Source organism: Neopsephotus bourkii, unplaced genomic scaffold (genome assembly GCF_033783945.1).
Source record: "Neopsephotus bourkii isolate Nb327-2 ecotype Australia unplaced genomic scaffold, CSIRO-AGI_Nbou_v1 NB_1248, whole genome shotgun sequence".
In the NCBI taxonomy this organism is placed as follows: Eukaryota; Metazoa; Chordata; class Aves; order Psittaciformes; family Psittacidae; genus Neopsephotus; species Neopsephotus bourkii.
In genome coordinates this window covers 4,484,433-4,500,871 of record NW_026901733.1, presented here as the reverse complement: position 1 = coordinate 4,500,871, position 16,439 = coordinate 4,484,433, and the positions used below count along the sequence as shown (strand labels likewise).

The 16,439-nt window shown below is 45.5% G+C and overlaps 1 protein-coding gene and 1 long non-coding RNA gene across 2 annotated transcripts in view; one reads left to right on the top strand and one right to left on the bottom strand.

Moving 5' to 3' along the window:
- The window catches only part of PARD6G (par-6 family cell polarity regulator gamma), a 63,149-nt gene extending 53,322 nt beyond the window's left edge, over positions 1 to 9,827 (bottom strand). The window contains exon 1 of the mRNA XM_061364730.1: positions 9,659 to 9,827. Within this exon, the coding sequence (XP_061220714.1) occupies positions 9,659 to 9,730 (72 nt within the window). The 5' untranslated portion in view covers positions 9,731 to 9,827. The remainder of the gene's footprint in view (positions 1 to 9,658) is intronic.
- Positions 9,828 to 10,178: 351 nt separating this feature from the next.
- On the top strand, positions 10,179 to 11,078 carry LOC133218381 (uncharacterized). Its single transcript, XR_009727127.1, has 2 exons — positions 10,179 to 10,527; positions 10,672 to 11,078. It is a non-coding gene; the product is annotated as an uncharacterized LOC133218381 (long non-coding RNA).
- Positions 11,079 to 16,439: the final 5,361 nt, after the last annotated feature.

Here is a 16,439-nt window from a genome sequence, read left to right as displayed (position 1 = left end):
GCACACACAGCAACCACTGTCAGTGGGTCTTTTCAGAAGGGGGGAGCGGGGAAAATGCTTTGGCTCACTCATCATCTCTAATGAGGCTGATAGAGAGTATCACAGCAGTAACAGGTTTTGCAGTACCACACAGCTTGGAGACTGGGTGCTCTGCATTGTATTCAGCCAGGATTTCAAGATAATATGCACTCCATATCTTCCAGAAACTACAAATTCTAAGGGCTTTGCAGATAGTCAAGATGACTATCTGCTTTTCTAAGCTACAAAGTTCATCTTCAGTATATCCTTCCACAGAAAGACGCACAAGGACTAGTGTCTTCCAGCAGAGTCTCTGCTAGAACAATACTGTATTACACTGCTCAATAAACCAGTAGTTTTAACAAGTAGATTAGTCTTCCATAATGAAGTAAATTACCCTGACCTATTTCTCTAATGCAAATACTGCATCTACTATTGCAGAAGTCAGAGGACAGGAAGGCCCAAGAGAACTTGAAAGAATTTAGTCTGACAGAGCTAATCATGACTGGAAGAAAAAGGGACTGTACATTTTGTTTCACAAAGAATAAGCTCTGTCCCAAGATGATCTGAAGTATCAGCCAGACACTGTACTTGCTGTCTGCAGCTAGATGAGAAAAAGCACTCACCAAAATACTGTGCAATAAACAGGAACCCTGAGCAAAACACAGATGCCATGAAAAATTAGCAAAAAGAAGAAAAGAAAAAGCAGTGTTCTGATAAAACCCGGTTAAAGAAGAAGAAAGTCACTGTCAGCTGACCAAAACTTACACAGGCTGACCGAGAGCAAGCAACGATTTCTTTCTCTGGCTACGTGGACAAGAGGTCAGAGGAGAGGAGGGAGAGGAGGGATTTGATGTTTGTTTGCTTGGAGGGCTGTTATTTTGTGAAATTAAATGGAGGAGTTATTTACAAGCAAAAAAGACTAACCTTTTTCTTAAAATTTAGAGTTTCACAAAGTTTACATAGTCAAAAATGAAGCCCTATGTTTATGAGGTGCCATCCCTCTAGTTTATTGCTGGCTTTGAGTTCAGGCTATTGTAATAAGAAAACATCAAAGAGCAATATTTAGCAATAAACACGAATTACGTTAGCCACTTACCTCTCCCATGAAGTAAAAATCAGGAACAGAAAGAAAAACACTCTCATCCTTGCACAGACTCTAATTTCTTGCCCAAAAGCACCTCTGCTCCATCCCAGTGAAGAAGCTGGTGGGAAGCATGGGAAGCATGTTCTGCTCAGCCCCCTGCTATTACTTCCAAGAGACACTCACAGAGCAAGACAGCCTCTCTTCTACTTGCCTTTCATAAGAACCCCATCACAGGCATAATTTCACTACCTTCTCCCCCAAAGTTTTTCCTGATTGGCATTATGCCATATTCCTACTTTTCCTCCCTGAATGCTCCCCTTTCACTTCCCTGTAAAAATGCAGCCATGCTTTAGTATCTTCAATCCTTAGAATAGTGTGTGCATGTGTCCCAAAGACAACAAGTGGTTCCCCTCTTCTTCATTCTTCTTGGACACAATGCTTCATGACTCTGCTTTTCAGAACAGCCTTTCCAACCCCTTCAAACCTCTCCAGCAGTCTGTGAGGCTCAGTCCATGAAAACAATTTCTTCTCTTCCATACCCACTCAGAAGACAAATTCAGCTTCTGATTCTAGATTCAGTAACTGAATCCCTTGATTCAATTGATTGCCGCTCTGTCCTTTTCCCTAGTGTTCCTAAACACTATTTTGCCTCAACAGTTTGTGAAAACATCTATCCACAAGAGTAATTGTCCCATCCTGTTCTTCTAAACTCACCATCCCTTTCTCTGCTACCATAGCTCCTCTCCCATCAGGTCACCTACATAGCTGCTTTCTCCCCACCATGTCTCTCAATCAGTACTGCCTCAACTCTTTATATTTAAGCCCACAGTGCTGTTCTCCTTCAAGAAACAATTGTTCACAGCAAAGTCTTTAAAATAAATCTTCGCCTTAAGTGGTTGGTCTGCCTTTCCAGAAGGCAAATTTCTTCCTTTTTTCTTCCCTACATCTCTGGGTACAAACCAAGGTCTGTTTTTGCACAGGATGTAGACCAAGCTGTCCCTGTATTTTCAAGAGAACACCGAGCACCACACACCCATCACATCACACAGCTTCAGCACACAGGTCAGGATGCATGCTTACACGGCATGTCACCACCAGTACAAGGGGGAAAGAACATTTGGCTCCCTGCCACCCAGAAGGATAAAGGACCACTGAATCAGGAGGTCTGATCAACACTGCCAACAGCAGAAAAAAACATGATCCCAGCTTCCTGCAGGAAGACCTGCACTAGTACAGGTCTCCAGCAAGGGCAAATCCCATTCTGAACATTTACTAAGAGATACCCACATAGTTACAAGACATCTGTAACCAGTAAGGGCTCTGGCTGGTTGGGTGCTTATTTAAGCCCATTTTAGTTTCCACCAGAGTTTTTCCCATGAGCTGAGGGCCAACACCAGCTGCAGAGGAGCAATTCAGTACACATGCATAGCCCTAGCCAGACCTGATGGGGGACTGGGAATAGCCACGCAGGGCAGAAGCAGGAGGGATGGCCTCAGGCTGTGGGCTGCTGCACCACACCCTGCCCCAGACACTTCTGCCTCCATTAACCTCAGGAATTTCCAATGGGAACAGGACTACCTCTGCACTGGGACATTCTGCCTTCACTTCGACAGAGGGAATGTCTCCTAAGATGCATTTCATCTTAAGTACTGGCCCACGTTGTAAAGGCAATTAGAGGCAGGCAAGCAAGCAATCCTTGGCTTTCTTGGTTACTAAAAGCTCAGATTAAGCATGTGCAGTCTCTTTCAAATGGAATAAGGGACTACCAAGGAAAGCATTATTAATTGCACCCCTGAAGAACTCCTTGGAGGGAGCTAGTCCTGCAGCCTGCCAGACAGAGCCTCCACAGGTATTTTAACCTCACACAAGAGACATGCCTTTCTGACTTGGCTGTAAACAACTTTTCAACTTTAAAGAGCACCTCAGAAAATTAAAAGTCCATTCATTGTTCTGTGTCCTTTAAGACTGTTTCAGTGTGGTGAGACTAAAATTCAGGAGACTCCTCACAAAAGACAGACTGGTTGGATGAAGTTCTAAGCAGATCGGGAATTCCCAAGTTACTAGTCTGAAAATGATTACAAAAGCAAAGGTGGACAACCTGGAGGCAAGATCAAGAATAGAAGAGTATGGGAGATGCTGAAATGCAAGGTAGCAGCCCTAGCCTTCCAGTCAATGCATCATACAGATACTGATAACCATTGCGGTAGCACAGTTATATCCAAGCTGGTTACAATACTCTTACTTTGGGAACATTGTTAGAGGAACTATTATCTTTCCACAACTAGATTTTGACTTTCTGTTAGTTTGTTTTGCTATGAAGGACCTGAGACTGTGAGACTGTAAAGTGGGCACCCGGAGCTTACCCTCTTCCATCCCATGGCTCTATGAAGCCAGGCAGCTCAAAGCACATGTCCTAGACTTCCCTGTATCTCCTACAGGCACACACAGTGCCAGAGTACAGGTCAGGAAAGACGGTTACACCATGCTTGTGCTTACTGCATCTGTCACCTGAACAGAACTATCACAAAATGACTTTGTGCAACCAACACCTTTCAGCCTCTCATCTGTGAAGGGCAGCAAGCATGCACAGGACCAACTGCTGTGGCTCAGCTGCTGCATGGTGACTTGTTAAGCTGTGGTCACTTTCTCTCAAGTCACCTAGACATTTAAAGGCAGACTTAAACTCACTAGGTACAACCACTTCAGAAAGTCATCCTACTATGAAAAAAACCAAAGATATGTAATAACAGAGGAACCAGGAGTTTAGTAGATGCTATTCACATCAGAATAAATACAATACCTGCTGTCAGAAGCCCAGCAAACTGGGAGGGAAAGGAACAGAGGCAAGACTTCTTAAGAGATTAATGTTTACAGTCTCTTTCTCCTGACAGGTTTTGCAAGAGTCCAAACTGTCTCAAGCTGCTATTGCTGTGGCATACTGTCTTCATTTGAGAGAGGGAAGCACTGCGGTTTTCTGAGTCCGTGCCACATTTGGTTTGCATATAATCAAAGATGTTTTGAAGCTCAAAACCAGAAGTTAAATCAGCTGGTACAGAGCTTTTCACTGCACCTATTTTAGTTTTATTCTAGGTACAACAAGTATGACCTTAGCTTGGAAGAATCTAAAGTACTGCTTAAAGACAGCAGACTTGAAGTCTGTTTTAACATCCTGTAGGTTTAAGAAGAGCGATGCTTTTTGATCAATTTCGAAGCATGCCACACATGGAAAACATTTCTTAAAACTTCAGAAGGCCTCTAAGGCTTCATTCAGGGTTAGAGTGAAATCAAAGTACAAAAGGCTGGAAAACACAATTTGTAGACCTCTCTCAGGTAACACCAGGCAGAAAAGAACCAGAACTTTAAAATCTCTATACACGGGACTGGTTTGCTCTTGCAGCTATTGCTAGTTGTAACATTGCTTGATGTTATACTTTATACCTTTGAAATGCACAATGTGTGTCCATATAATGTAGCATTTAAACAGTCACATGGACATGCAATACTGCTAAGGTCTTTGAGCACCATCAGTGACTTTTTTGGGGGTGGGAAAATGTGAAAGGTTTAAAACCAGCTATCTTCACTGAATGGGTATAGGTACACTCCTAAGAAGGGGAGACAACACATGAGCAAACAACCAACCCACAAGCTCTTTGGAAATCACATCAATCTAGCAGTTGGGGAGACTTGCTGAAGCACTGACTTTTATACTTGCCCCACACCAAAGCACATCATGCTATCTGCTAGTGACTTTGTAAGAACTCAGAGCATGAATGGTCCCAAACATGCTCTGTTTTCGAGAGCTGTAACAGTATCACATCTATGCTGTGAGCACATCAGAAAATGATTGACAATTTATTAAAAATTCATTTGCAGCATCTATCTGAACACCAGCATTTACTGGAACAAAATCAAAACAGGGTGGGGAAAAAGAGAAAAAAATATGGTTATAGTTAACTGGTTATATTTATCTTAATAGGTTTGTTTATAATAGTACGATGTTATTAGCCACATTACTGTTAATTCGTAAACCAATCTGCCATGCAAGAAAACATGATACTATTGATGAAGCAGAAATGCCACAGTCAGCACTTGGGTCAGGTTAGCTGCACTTTTATAATCCTCAGCCATTATCAAGAGTTCCATTGTCTGAGAGGGCTCAGCAACAAAAAGGGTGGCTTCCCTCCCCACAAAGTCCCACAAAGGACTGTATTTTGGGGAGCCACGAGTGCATTTAGCTATTTTGAAAGCATGAAAATTAGTTCTTGCTCGTATGTACAGCTTGCAGGAAATCATACAGTAGTAGCAGAAAAATAGTTCTCTGCTCCTTTTAAGCCAGAAACATATCCACACTTTCAAAAACAATTCAAACGGTACCACTGAAAGGCCTGAGGCAATCTTACACCTCTACTATTCCAGAATATTCAAGCTGCTGGAAAAGAAGTACACACTTGGGCTGACAGCTATCCTGTTTGAAAAGCTGTACATACAATCCAAGAATAAAAATGACCAAAAAGAAATCTCTTTCAACTCAGAGAAGGTTGGCTACATGGAGATGTAATTAAACAGAAGTCTCACCATTAATGTAGGAATTCCTATTCTAAACGTATTTGTTCTTCTCTAGGCTTAGACTCACGGGGAAGGAGGCCTGCAACCTCTCTGTAAAGCTAAGCGCAGAAAATGAAAAATACGTTAAGAATCCTAAGCCAGGAGATCCCAACCTAAACAAACAAACAGAGAGAGCCCCACACACTGCAGGCACTGGAGCTCTTGGTAAAAGGGAGAAGAAGGCGAGAAAGGGTCATCTGGAAACCTTTTTCAGAGATTAGAGGCAATTTCTTGAGAGGGGACAGATACTTCACTTGTCACCCATTGAAGGAAACGAGCCAGGGAACACTAGACACATGAGAATACACAGTTGTTACAAGCCAGCAAGATAATGTGTTTTCAGATCCTGGCTAAAAGGGTTGAAACATTAATCCTGAGCTACACAGACAACACCTAGATAAGAACTGAGCTTCTCATTTATTCTGTCGTAAAAGACAGGAGAAGAAGGATAAGGTGTAATTACAATTCAATTAATATTTTCCTATGACATGTGCCAATTTCTAAGCAGGCTTCTCTGTACCCTTCCTCTTTCCTATCTAGCAATAAGCTTTTAAGTGTTTTGATTATAAGGCCAGCTCTCTGGGGAGGAGACAGAGGAAGAGAGAGGAAGCACAGAGTCTGATGTAAGGGGGCTTCTTAAAGCAGAGGACTATAGCAGTTTCCATCACTGCCATGTTTGAAAGCAGAGGTGCAGACAGATGGCTGATGCACTTTCTTCCTTTCAGTATTTGCTGCAAAACGGAGATCTGAGGTGCTTCGTTAGCTGCCTAGAGGGAAAACGACCCGACGTACACAAAGTGATACCACACATCGCCACAAAGCTCATTCTTCTGCAAAGACCTGTAGACAGAGAACATATCGCTGAAATGTTCCCACCACATAATCACAAAGCATTAAAACATCCACAGACAGAAGCATCAGGAGCTGAAGCATGCTTATGGGCCACCAAGATCCTTCTCTTCCACTCACACACACACACACCCCTTTTTATTTAATAACCCCTTTGATACACATCAGAATCTTAAAACTGAAGGAAACTTGACAATTGTCAGAGAAGTGTCTTTACCCAGTATGGTATTAAGCAGCTGACAAACTCTCCTCTTCCAATAACCTAGGGCACAAACCAACTTTCAAGAACTTTTGTTTGGAAACTCAGGAAATCCAGGAAAACCTTGGTCAGTTTTGACAGGAGCCATTTCTGAATCATGACTAATGCAACACACCAGATGTATGATGGATTACCCTTAAGAAAGGAACCACCTAGTTATTGTAACAGAGGCAGGCATATCAAAAACCCAACATTTGCAGCCTATTGCCTATATGACTCCGCACAGCTATTCCCAGAGCTCCTTCAAGTCCAGCTCTATTGTCAGGAAAGGAGAAGAGCCATTTCACACCGTGGTGTAGAAGTGGCACGCTCTCACACCCAGCTCCTCCGCTAAAAGGGATTCCACCTGCCCACAGCCCACCACTTCCCCAGCCTTTGAAAAGCCACCCGAGAATCCCTTGATCGTGGGCCAGCAGCATGCCCTGGCGCAGAGGCAGACTGCACCCACCTCCGCTCACCTGGCAGCCTGCGCTCCCGGGCGATAGCTGCACAATCATGAGTTCTCAGACTCAACTTTCAAGTTCTCTGGCAAGCCCAGGCAGGCCTTGCACTTACAAAACACAGGCAACTAAGTGTTTAAAAGGCTGACTACATACGGCTACCAAAAGCAGCATTATGGGATCTTTTTGTCTCCCCAGCCTTAGATAGTGCACCCATTCAAAAAAGAAAGTAATACAATTCATATATGTAGATGACTGCAGGACAAGCCAGTGATCCATAGAGACAAGGCAGATGGCATGATAACCATCTCCACAAGATTACCACTCTTTAACAAAAGGTATAAGGTCTTTTACACAGTACCTTGCCAGGTACCATTGGCCAGTGCTTTTTCACTGCATCTACCTCTAACCACTTAAGTCCATCAGAGGGAACCTACAAGCTTTACAAACAAAAGAAAACCATCTTGCAATGTCAGTACCAACCTCTGTTTGCCAACAGCCTACTACATAAACAGTCTAGATGTTATTGTGCACAAGTCATGCTAACAGCATAGCCCCAGCAGCAGCACACCCTGCACTGATCCATGCTGCATGTTAATGGATCATCACTGGGTGTAGGCCCTCAGCAGATTTTAAGCCTCTTTACAATGAAGTACAGTTGTCCAAAATAACTTCTGGGCCATCAGCAGTGAAAACCATGAGCTACAGAAGGCCTCCAGTAAACTCCTCCCGTTCACTCAAGTTTATTTTCCTTCTCTCCAGAAATCTACACTCATTTGTACACTTAAAATCTCCCTAAATCACTCTTTGTCTATACAGCTACATGGGTTCACTTACAGGATTTGCTGCAGCTGTAAAGGAGGCTATGCAGTGTTCATTATAATGTTGCTTTTTGATTGTTAATAGGGCAAAGTCAAGCTATAGCAATATCAACATAGAAGAGAGAGGATTAACATAATAAAAAAAAGTCTTATCATGGTCAGGGGTTTAGTTTGAAGCTCAAACAGTGCATGTGGTATAACAAAGCAATAAGAAAACGGGATTTGGGCCACAGTGAATGCTGTGGGTAGGTTATACCTTAAAACAGGTAGAAACTGAACTGAAACTTCCCATCAGTGGAAGCAGGATGGAACTTTTAAGGCCAGCTGAGCCCATCCAAGTCGCAACAGGAGGTCAGGAAATGGCCTCAACCTGCATTTCAGGGGCTACGGTTAGAAATGACTGGAGAGCCCCTTGGATACAAGGTAGTTCTACTGAAGCTGTCCCACCAGCCATCTGTGTTGCTCAGAGGTGTTTGGTCCAAACGCAAATATTAACAGCAGTAAGGGACAAAACCAGGGTGCACTCAGCACTGAGTCCCAACACTGTCACAGCAGGTGACCCGGGCTGTGCACAAGCCCAGAACATGCTAACGTTACTCCATCCTCTTTTCAACTTACGCACTGCCTACACCCTTTCAGTTACAGACATGTAAAGCATGGGCTCCCAGGGAAATTTCTCAGTTTTGCTCAAATGCAACTTATTTTTGCACACAGGGGGTGGCAGGCAAGATTCTGACGCGCTGGCTCAACCAAGAGCAACCTCTTGAAGGGAGCTCAGCAAGACCAAGCAAAGACACCACGAACCGGCATCAGCATTTTAAGTAGCCAGTCTCCGGCAGACGGCTGCTTCTGTCTGTGCACGTCAGCCTTGCGGATACCGTCCCTTCCCCAACAGTACGAGGCTGCACTAGCTGAATGGCTTACGGCGGGTGCTGGCACCCTCTGTACCACCTGGCCAAGCCGCCGCAGGAGAGTGAAGCTTCTCGCAGGCCTCGCTCTTGTCTTCTCATACACGGATCAAGTGCAGCGTTTCGGCGCTGCCAGAACCGGAGCGGGGGAGCCCTTCTCTTTCTCACTCCTCCGCTTCCCTTGTCAAACCGCACCGGGAGACCGGACCCACCACCGGGGAGACGGCCGAAGCAGCGGGACGGCGTGCTCCGGCGGCTGCGGGCAGCAGAGGCACCCCCAGTCCGAGCCCCAGCCATCCCGGCAGGCGAGGCGAGGCGCGGCGCAAGGCGCTTTCCGAGCTGCCCCACAAAGTTACCACCAAAGTTCCCGCGGCGAAACAAAAGATCGAGCGGGAGCGGCGGGCGCGGGGCCCCCGGCGCCCGCCCGCCCCGGCGCCGCTCCGGGGGCGGTCGGGAAAGGGTCGCGCCGCCGCGGCCGCCTCACGCCGGGCAGGGGCTGCTCGCCGGAGGCTGCGCCCGGAGCGACGATCCCGCCTCTCCACGAACTACGGCACCACGCTCCGGCGGCACTGGGCGGGGAGACGGCCGGAGGGGAATGAGGGGAGTACGGGACGGACGAGGCGGGGGTCCATTCATTTTCGGCAGCGCGGCGCGGCCTCGGCTGTGCTCACCTTGCTCTTCACTTCCACCGCGTTGCACTCCAGATACCGCAGAGTCTGAGATTTGTTGAAACTCCGGTTCATCTTCCCGGCCCCGCTGCCCTTTCCTCCTCCTCGCTGCGCCGCCGCCGCCGCCGCCTCACGCCCGCCGCGGGCCGGAGCCCCCACCGGGACGCGCCCCCCCCCCGCCCCCGCGAGCCGATCGGCCCCGCTAGCACGCGGCGCCCCGCTCGCGCTACTTTGTGCGCGCGTCTCCCCCCGCAGCTCGCGCGCGCCAATAGAGAGCGGCCGCTCCGCTGCGCTCGCGCTCCGGCTCTCCCGCGGCAGCCGCGCGCCCGCGCTCGGGCCGCCGGGCCACGCCCACTGACACGCCCATCGCCCTCCCGATTGGCTGCGCTCTGCTTCAGTCCCGCCCCCTGCCCCACGCCTGTGCGCTGCTGCGGGAGGCGCGCCCGGAGGTTCCTCCCGGTGACTGGAGGCAGGCGGGGGTGGTCGGGCAGCGCTGCAAACCGGTGCTGGAGAGGCTGGCGGTGTAAAGCCGCTGCGTTCTTAGCGCTGTGGTGGTGTTAGGCCCCGGCACCTGCCCGGGCCCACAGGCCATGAGTGGTCCCGCCACCAAAATCACTTCCGATGCTGAAAGTACACCCAAAACAGCCGTCGTACCGTGGTGTGCTGGGGGTGCCCGTAGTGTTGGCGCTAAGATCTGCACGAACTTTCCAAACAGCACTGGCTGTTCATTAAGAGCGTTGGGGTGTGAAAATTGCTGGCAGTCATTAATTTGAGACCACAGACCATCAGGTTTGGGAGGAGAGTTTCCACCACTCCCTCCTTTAAATAAATCGGTGGATTGTCTCCCTCTGCTACCAGTCCTTATTAATTAGGTAGGTTACTAATTTGGGAATCTCAAAGGAACTTACTTCTTTCCATCTTCTGCCAAGGACCTTTATAATTCTTCTAACAGACCTTTTCCCTTCGGTGTCTGTATTCACTGACAGCCTTTGACAATGATATTTTTTCCTACACAGTCCTGCCCAAAGCGCCAGTCGTGATGTAAAGAAGCTGAGGACAAGGCAGGGACCAGTGCAACCTGCTTGCTACTGCTCGACATCTCCTAGGATTGTCTGCCTGTCCAAGGAAGAAGCATAAAGTCCCAGCAGACGTGACAAATCACCCAGACCCACTGGCCAGGTGTCAATGGCAGCAACAGGGAATACCTGCAACTTCAGGGACAGGAAAAAAGGACCGAGCTGACTTTTCATGTGACTCCAAATGGGAGGATTAAAGCGTATGTCTCAGCTACAAACCAGCTTCAGCTTACTGGAAAATGGATCTGAAATGATCGTTCACCACATGTTCCGGGCTTGCACTGTATTCAGAAGGTTTGCTGTAACTCAAGCTAGAAAAATAAAGTCCAGAGAGCTGAGAAAGGAAATGTTTGTGTGAACTTGGTCTTTTCCTCTTTTTATCTTAGCATGAGCAATGCATCAACTTCGCCTTCCTGCTGTGATGGCCAAGTCCAAGCTGTGGAGATACAACATCCCCGGGTGCTCAGGGGCTGAATATCCCTCCTGGGAATTTTGCATTGAAAGATGGACCTTGAAATTCAACAGCTGGATCCATATGGTTCAGTTGTTCCACATCTGGAGCAACAAGTCCAGTTCACTGGAGGGAAGTTAATCAGTAGCTGAAGGACCAGTCTAGTCATGTAACCTCCAGCAGGGGTTGCATCTGCTATTACTTGCATCGCTGGGAGCATTAGGAGGGGCTTCAGGTGGGATGTTATTCCAGCCCACCCGTCCTCCAGCTGACCCTCAGAAAGGGACCCTGCTGTTTGCATTACCTCCTAGGTCCAGAAAAAGCCCTTAAGGGAGTGCCCTTACATGCTTCAGGCATGTAAGACGGGGTTGAATTTAGAATTACAGCCACAGAGAAGGAGAGATCTGTGTTAAGTTTTGTCTCAAATCTTTACTTTGCTTATTTCTTTTCTAAGAAAAAGTAAGTTCTCAACACTTGGCAATCAATAAGCAATTTAATTTTAGTCTTTAGATTTGGTACTTCTTGTATTTGTGATTTTCATTTGAGAAACACAGATTAAACTAATATTTTTTTTTAATTTATTTTATGCTTCCTTCAGGGAGTGCATGTGCTCCATTACCATCTCTTTTGTATTAATGAAGACTATTCAAACTAATTATTCCTACCAAGCTGTGTGTAAACAGAATGGGAATTCAATAACAATGAACAAAAAACTGTGTATTTTGGGGTGAGAGAAGATCTGGCAAGCCATGCTGGATTTGTAAATAATAGAGATGCATTTTTCAAAGCATTGATTTATCAGCAGAGCTAAGGGGACTTCCATACTCCCTCCCCTGTCAGCAGCAGCCATTGAAGATCCTGTTCATGTTTCCATGAATACACAATCCTCTTCTTCTCATCTGCCCTGTCTTTGAAGCTAACAGGTGTATTGAGGACACAAATTACTGTATTTGGGGAGTGGAGCTAATGTTGTTTCCATTTCTTCTATCCTACCAGAATTTAGAAGTGGTAGATCACTGCCGCTCCTATTTATTTATTGTTTTATTCACCCATAAGAAGAGCTGCTTTTCTGCTGTTCCATTCCTGCCCCCATTTTCAGCCTCACGTTAAACACTTATTGCAGTAAACAAAGTGAATACACTAACATAAGGAAATCTGCTTTTTATACCTTCAAAAGAGTCTATTGCTAGCAAAGGCTCTATTCAAACTGCTGCAACAAAATTTGGTTTCTGCCACTTTTTCTCAGTTGATTGTTGGGGTTTTTTTTTGTTTTTGTTTTGTTTGCCTCTTTCAGAAAACTTCCATCGGTAAATGAAAAAGATATTAGAATTTTAATTATTTTTGTTCAGGTTTTAATATACATTGCCAGGATTTCATATATAATATTGAAAAGATTTTTAAAATACTAGTCTTTTACCTAAAAGAAATCCAATTTGAATTAAATACCCATTCTTTTGTTACTTAACGTAAACAATTTTTACCCACCCTGATCCGGGGAATGATCAGTTTCTGGATAGCTCATTGGTTAGGCTAACCCAGGTACATACATGGGTATGAAAAATCGGCTGTATAATTTAATTAGTAAGAAAATACTATCATCTCATACAAGTATTTATTAATGTATCATTTAATATTAGCTATTAATGAAAATTATTAAAAGTGACTTCTCAGCCAAGCTTCACTGAAATCCAGTTTGTTCCATTTTTGTAAATCCCCCTAAGATACACCGTCTTTTTTTCCCATTTCCAAATTACTCACAGATTTAATCCCTTTCCTCCAGAGCAGAGCTGAGGCACAACTACAACAGCTTGAGAAGTCCCCCTCTTCTCTTGACTCCACTTCCCATGCCTGCACTGTAAAGAGCAGTGACTTCAGCTTGGTGTACCAGGAGGAACCATTAACAGTGTGTGTACTCCCAGGCTGCACCAAGCTGCAGCCCCTACCAGCTGTTTTCCTCCTCAGACTCAGTCGCAAAGATGGTTTTAATTTAACTGCTTTTGCTCAGGCACCTTTCAGGGTTGGTTTTTCTCATCGCTTGCCAAGCGCACCGCATTCCTTTGACGATTTCTATAAGTCTCCATCTGTTTTAGTAATCCATAGTTAGTTTACCCTGCTTGTGACCTGCACAGCTTTTAAATCATCGTTTCTTCCTGGGTGCCTGTCTCTCAGGCACCTTGTCTCCAGATGCATCCAAAGCATGTGGACGTGTTCTTGCCCTGCCACATAGCCCCTTTCTGAGTGCACAGTGAATCAAATACGCTTGGTTCTTGCCCTAAACTAGGCAGAGGTGCCACAGCCCAGGGATACTAACAGTTTGTTTAAAAAGTATTCAGATATTCCTGTTTTCAAAGCTTTTTCTTTACCAGACCAATGAAAGGTGCTGCAACACGTGCCTGACTCACACCCCTGCAATGCTGTTTTTCAGCATGCAAGGGGCTTCCCTCCAGCTACCTGCATGCCTCATCAGTATTAACAAGTCATCTGCATGCTCTGAGAGGTGAAAAAGTACCCCAAACACATGCAAGGGTTTGTTTTTCTCTCCCCCTCCTTGCTCCAAATTTGCAAGAGTTACAAAGAGTAAGTCCTAAGGGCGTGGGGATCTGCTTCAATGACAGGCTGGTTTTGGTTTCATATAAATGTAAACCAAAATGAAGCACAGCTCAAGGGGGAGAAGAGGAGGGATGACAGATTTATTTAATACTTTTTATTGTCTTTCCTGTGGCTAGCAGTGTCCCTGCCACAGTGAGGATAGTTTCTACTTGATCAGGTGCAGAGGATAATGCCAGGAAACATCAGTTGCCCCAGAGCAGGGCCTATGTAGACGTGAGAAGGAAGAATAATACCACCAGCCGCAGCAGTAATGGATGCTCCAGCACAGAAGACCAGCTGCTGCAGTGCTTTTCCATTGTTCCAACCCTCAGTGGTGAAATGTCATCTTTTTCTTTCCTTTTAAGAGCTTTCGCCTTCAGGCCCTCAAGGGATGTACGTGCATCTAATGGGAAAAAGAGCAAAGAGAGATGGTGGTTGTTCTTAAAGGGTGCTTCTCTTCTACCAGGATGAGGGAGCATCAAGGTAACCTCTTGCATGACTTTGCCACAAAGTATTGCAGGAAGAGAGGCCAGAGCTGTAGCTGAGGGAACAGCATCTGCTGAGCTGCACTTCAGACCTCACAAGCAGCCATGAGATGGGCAGTTGCTATTGCAACTCCCAGGATTTCTCCAGAAAACTGCTTCACACTACTGCTATCCTTTCCCTTTTATATTTCTCCAGAATTCTACTCCCAACACTGGGCTTTGCTATCACTACCTAAAGGCTGGCCGTACCCTGAGAGGTCTTGGGATGCTGTGCATGGCAGCGTGGCCCGAAAGCAGGGGAGAAAGCCACACTCACCATCCCCCTCCAAAGAGGCATGTGCTCTCAAAAAGGCCAGATGAAGCACTAGGGGTGAGAACTTGAAAGCTGCAAAAGGATGTCAGGAGCCCTGTATTTTAGAGGTCAATTTTCTTCTGTTTAGAAGCAGCACTGGGAAGGGAGCAGTGTGATGCTGCTGATGTGCTGAGGGGAGCAGGTGAAGTTCTCCAGGCTGTCTTGCATGCAGGTACTCTGGCTTCAGCAGATCAGCTCAACACGTCCTTGTATCAGCCAAAAATTTTCCACCCTTGCCTTAACTGGTGTACACTACAGGACTAGCTACTTATCTGCACGTATCAGCATGCAAAGAATTTGGGAACCAAAGCAGCTGGGATACCACAATCCCAGTGGTCAAGCTCTTGAGCATACCAGATAAGGAGTAAGGGTGAGTTATGAGACTGATTACATCTGAATTGTGGTTAAAAACATCAGCACTTTATAAGGGTGGCAAAGTTGAGTTTGATTGGCAGAGGTGAGTTTGGTGGTGGGAGGAGGGAGAAGAGAGGATCATGCTTATTACGCTCCCAGAGTATGCTCTGAATCACGCTATGCGCTATGAATCACCAGGATAGACATTGCCCCCAGAACACAGAAATATCCAAACTATATTGTTCTGAACATGTATTTGCTAAATTTCATGATTTTTTTCCCCTCAATTGCTTTCATTCTTGGTTTTCTGTTCTTAACTAAGGAGAAAAAGCAGTAACGTTCCCCAGATGTCATTAATTTCAGCAGAATAATAAATTTCATCCTCCACCAGTTGTCCAGCAATAGGTCTGCTACTTCTACATGCAGTAGAGATGTTGCTTACAATGTGATTTCTTGCCATGGAGCGTTGAAATCATCACAGACTTTAACATGCAGTAGCTCATACGCCTCACATAGTGCAGCCAGGTTTCTGTGTCTACTGCATGCTTTTGTGGCTTCATAGTAAGTGTAGCAGAGGTTAAAGAAACAAAAAAAATAGGGAGAAGAAAATGGGAGAAAGCAGAGGTTCTGGCAAAGAAGATGGGTTTACTGGTTGGTACTATGGGTTTGGGACATTCAGTGGCTGTTCAGGAAGCACTGAGTTAAGTTTTTGGGAGCTCTTTAAGTCTCTAGACTAAAGCTGCTGTGCGGATAGAAGCTACTTAGGATACTAAAATGGCCACTGCAAATACTTCTAAAACACAACTGATTTAAAGGCAGCACTGTTGATCACAAGTCTGCCTGGTTCTCTTCCTCCAAGAGAAAGCTGTGCTTCACTCTGTCCCTTTATTGTTGGTCCTACTTCTACAATACACTGAAGAATAATGGTAAGTTGGCAAGTGCAGGATACATCTTCTAATTAGATCAGTGCTATCAAACAATTTATGCAGTTGGTGTCACTTTTATCTCTCTAAGCACCTTTTCTATGTGAAAATTTGAATGTGCTGTTGAAACACACCCCATGACGCTGGTGTCACCAAATTTTCTAATGGAGTTAAGCTGACCAGATCTTCCTTAAATTAATAAAATGGAAAGAAAAGTAGTACCATTAATCTTCAAAAGTTAATGTCGATATGAGAAACGAAGGTATAATTGTGCCTTCCTTCCAAGTGCTTATCCAACTTGCTCAGTGAACAGAGAAACTTGCCTGTGCCACTCCTCTACAGTTCTTCTCAACCACAAACTGGCTTTAATGTCTTTCAGGTAACCATTTAACAAATGCCATCTACCATCTTTGTTAGCCCTGGCAGCTGAAGCGTGTGGTTTAGTAACAGGGTAAGAGAGTACAACTCTTGCCCAGTCTAACTCCGTCCCCTACCAAAAGCCCAGAGGATTTTAGCTTGCCGTAGGATACAGGTAACTGAAAAAAGCAACCAGA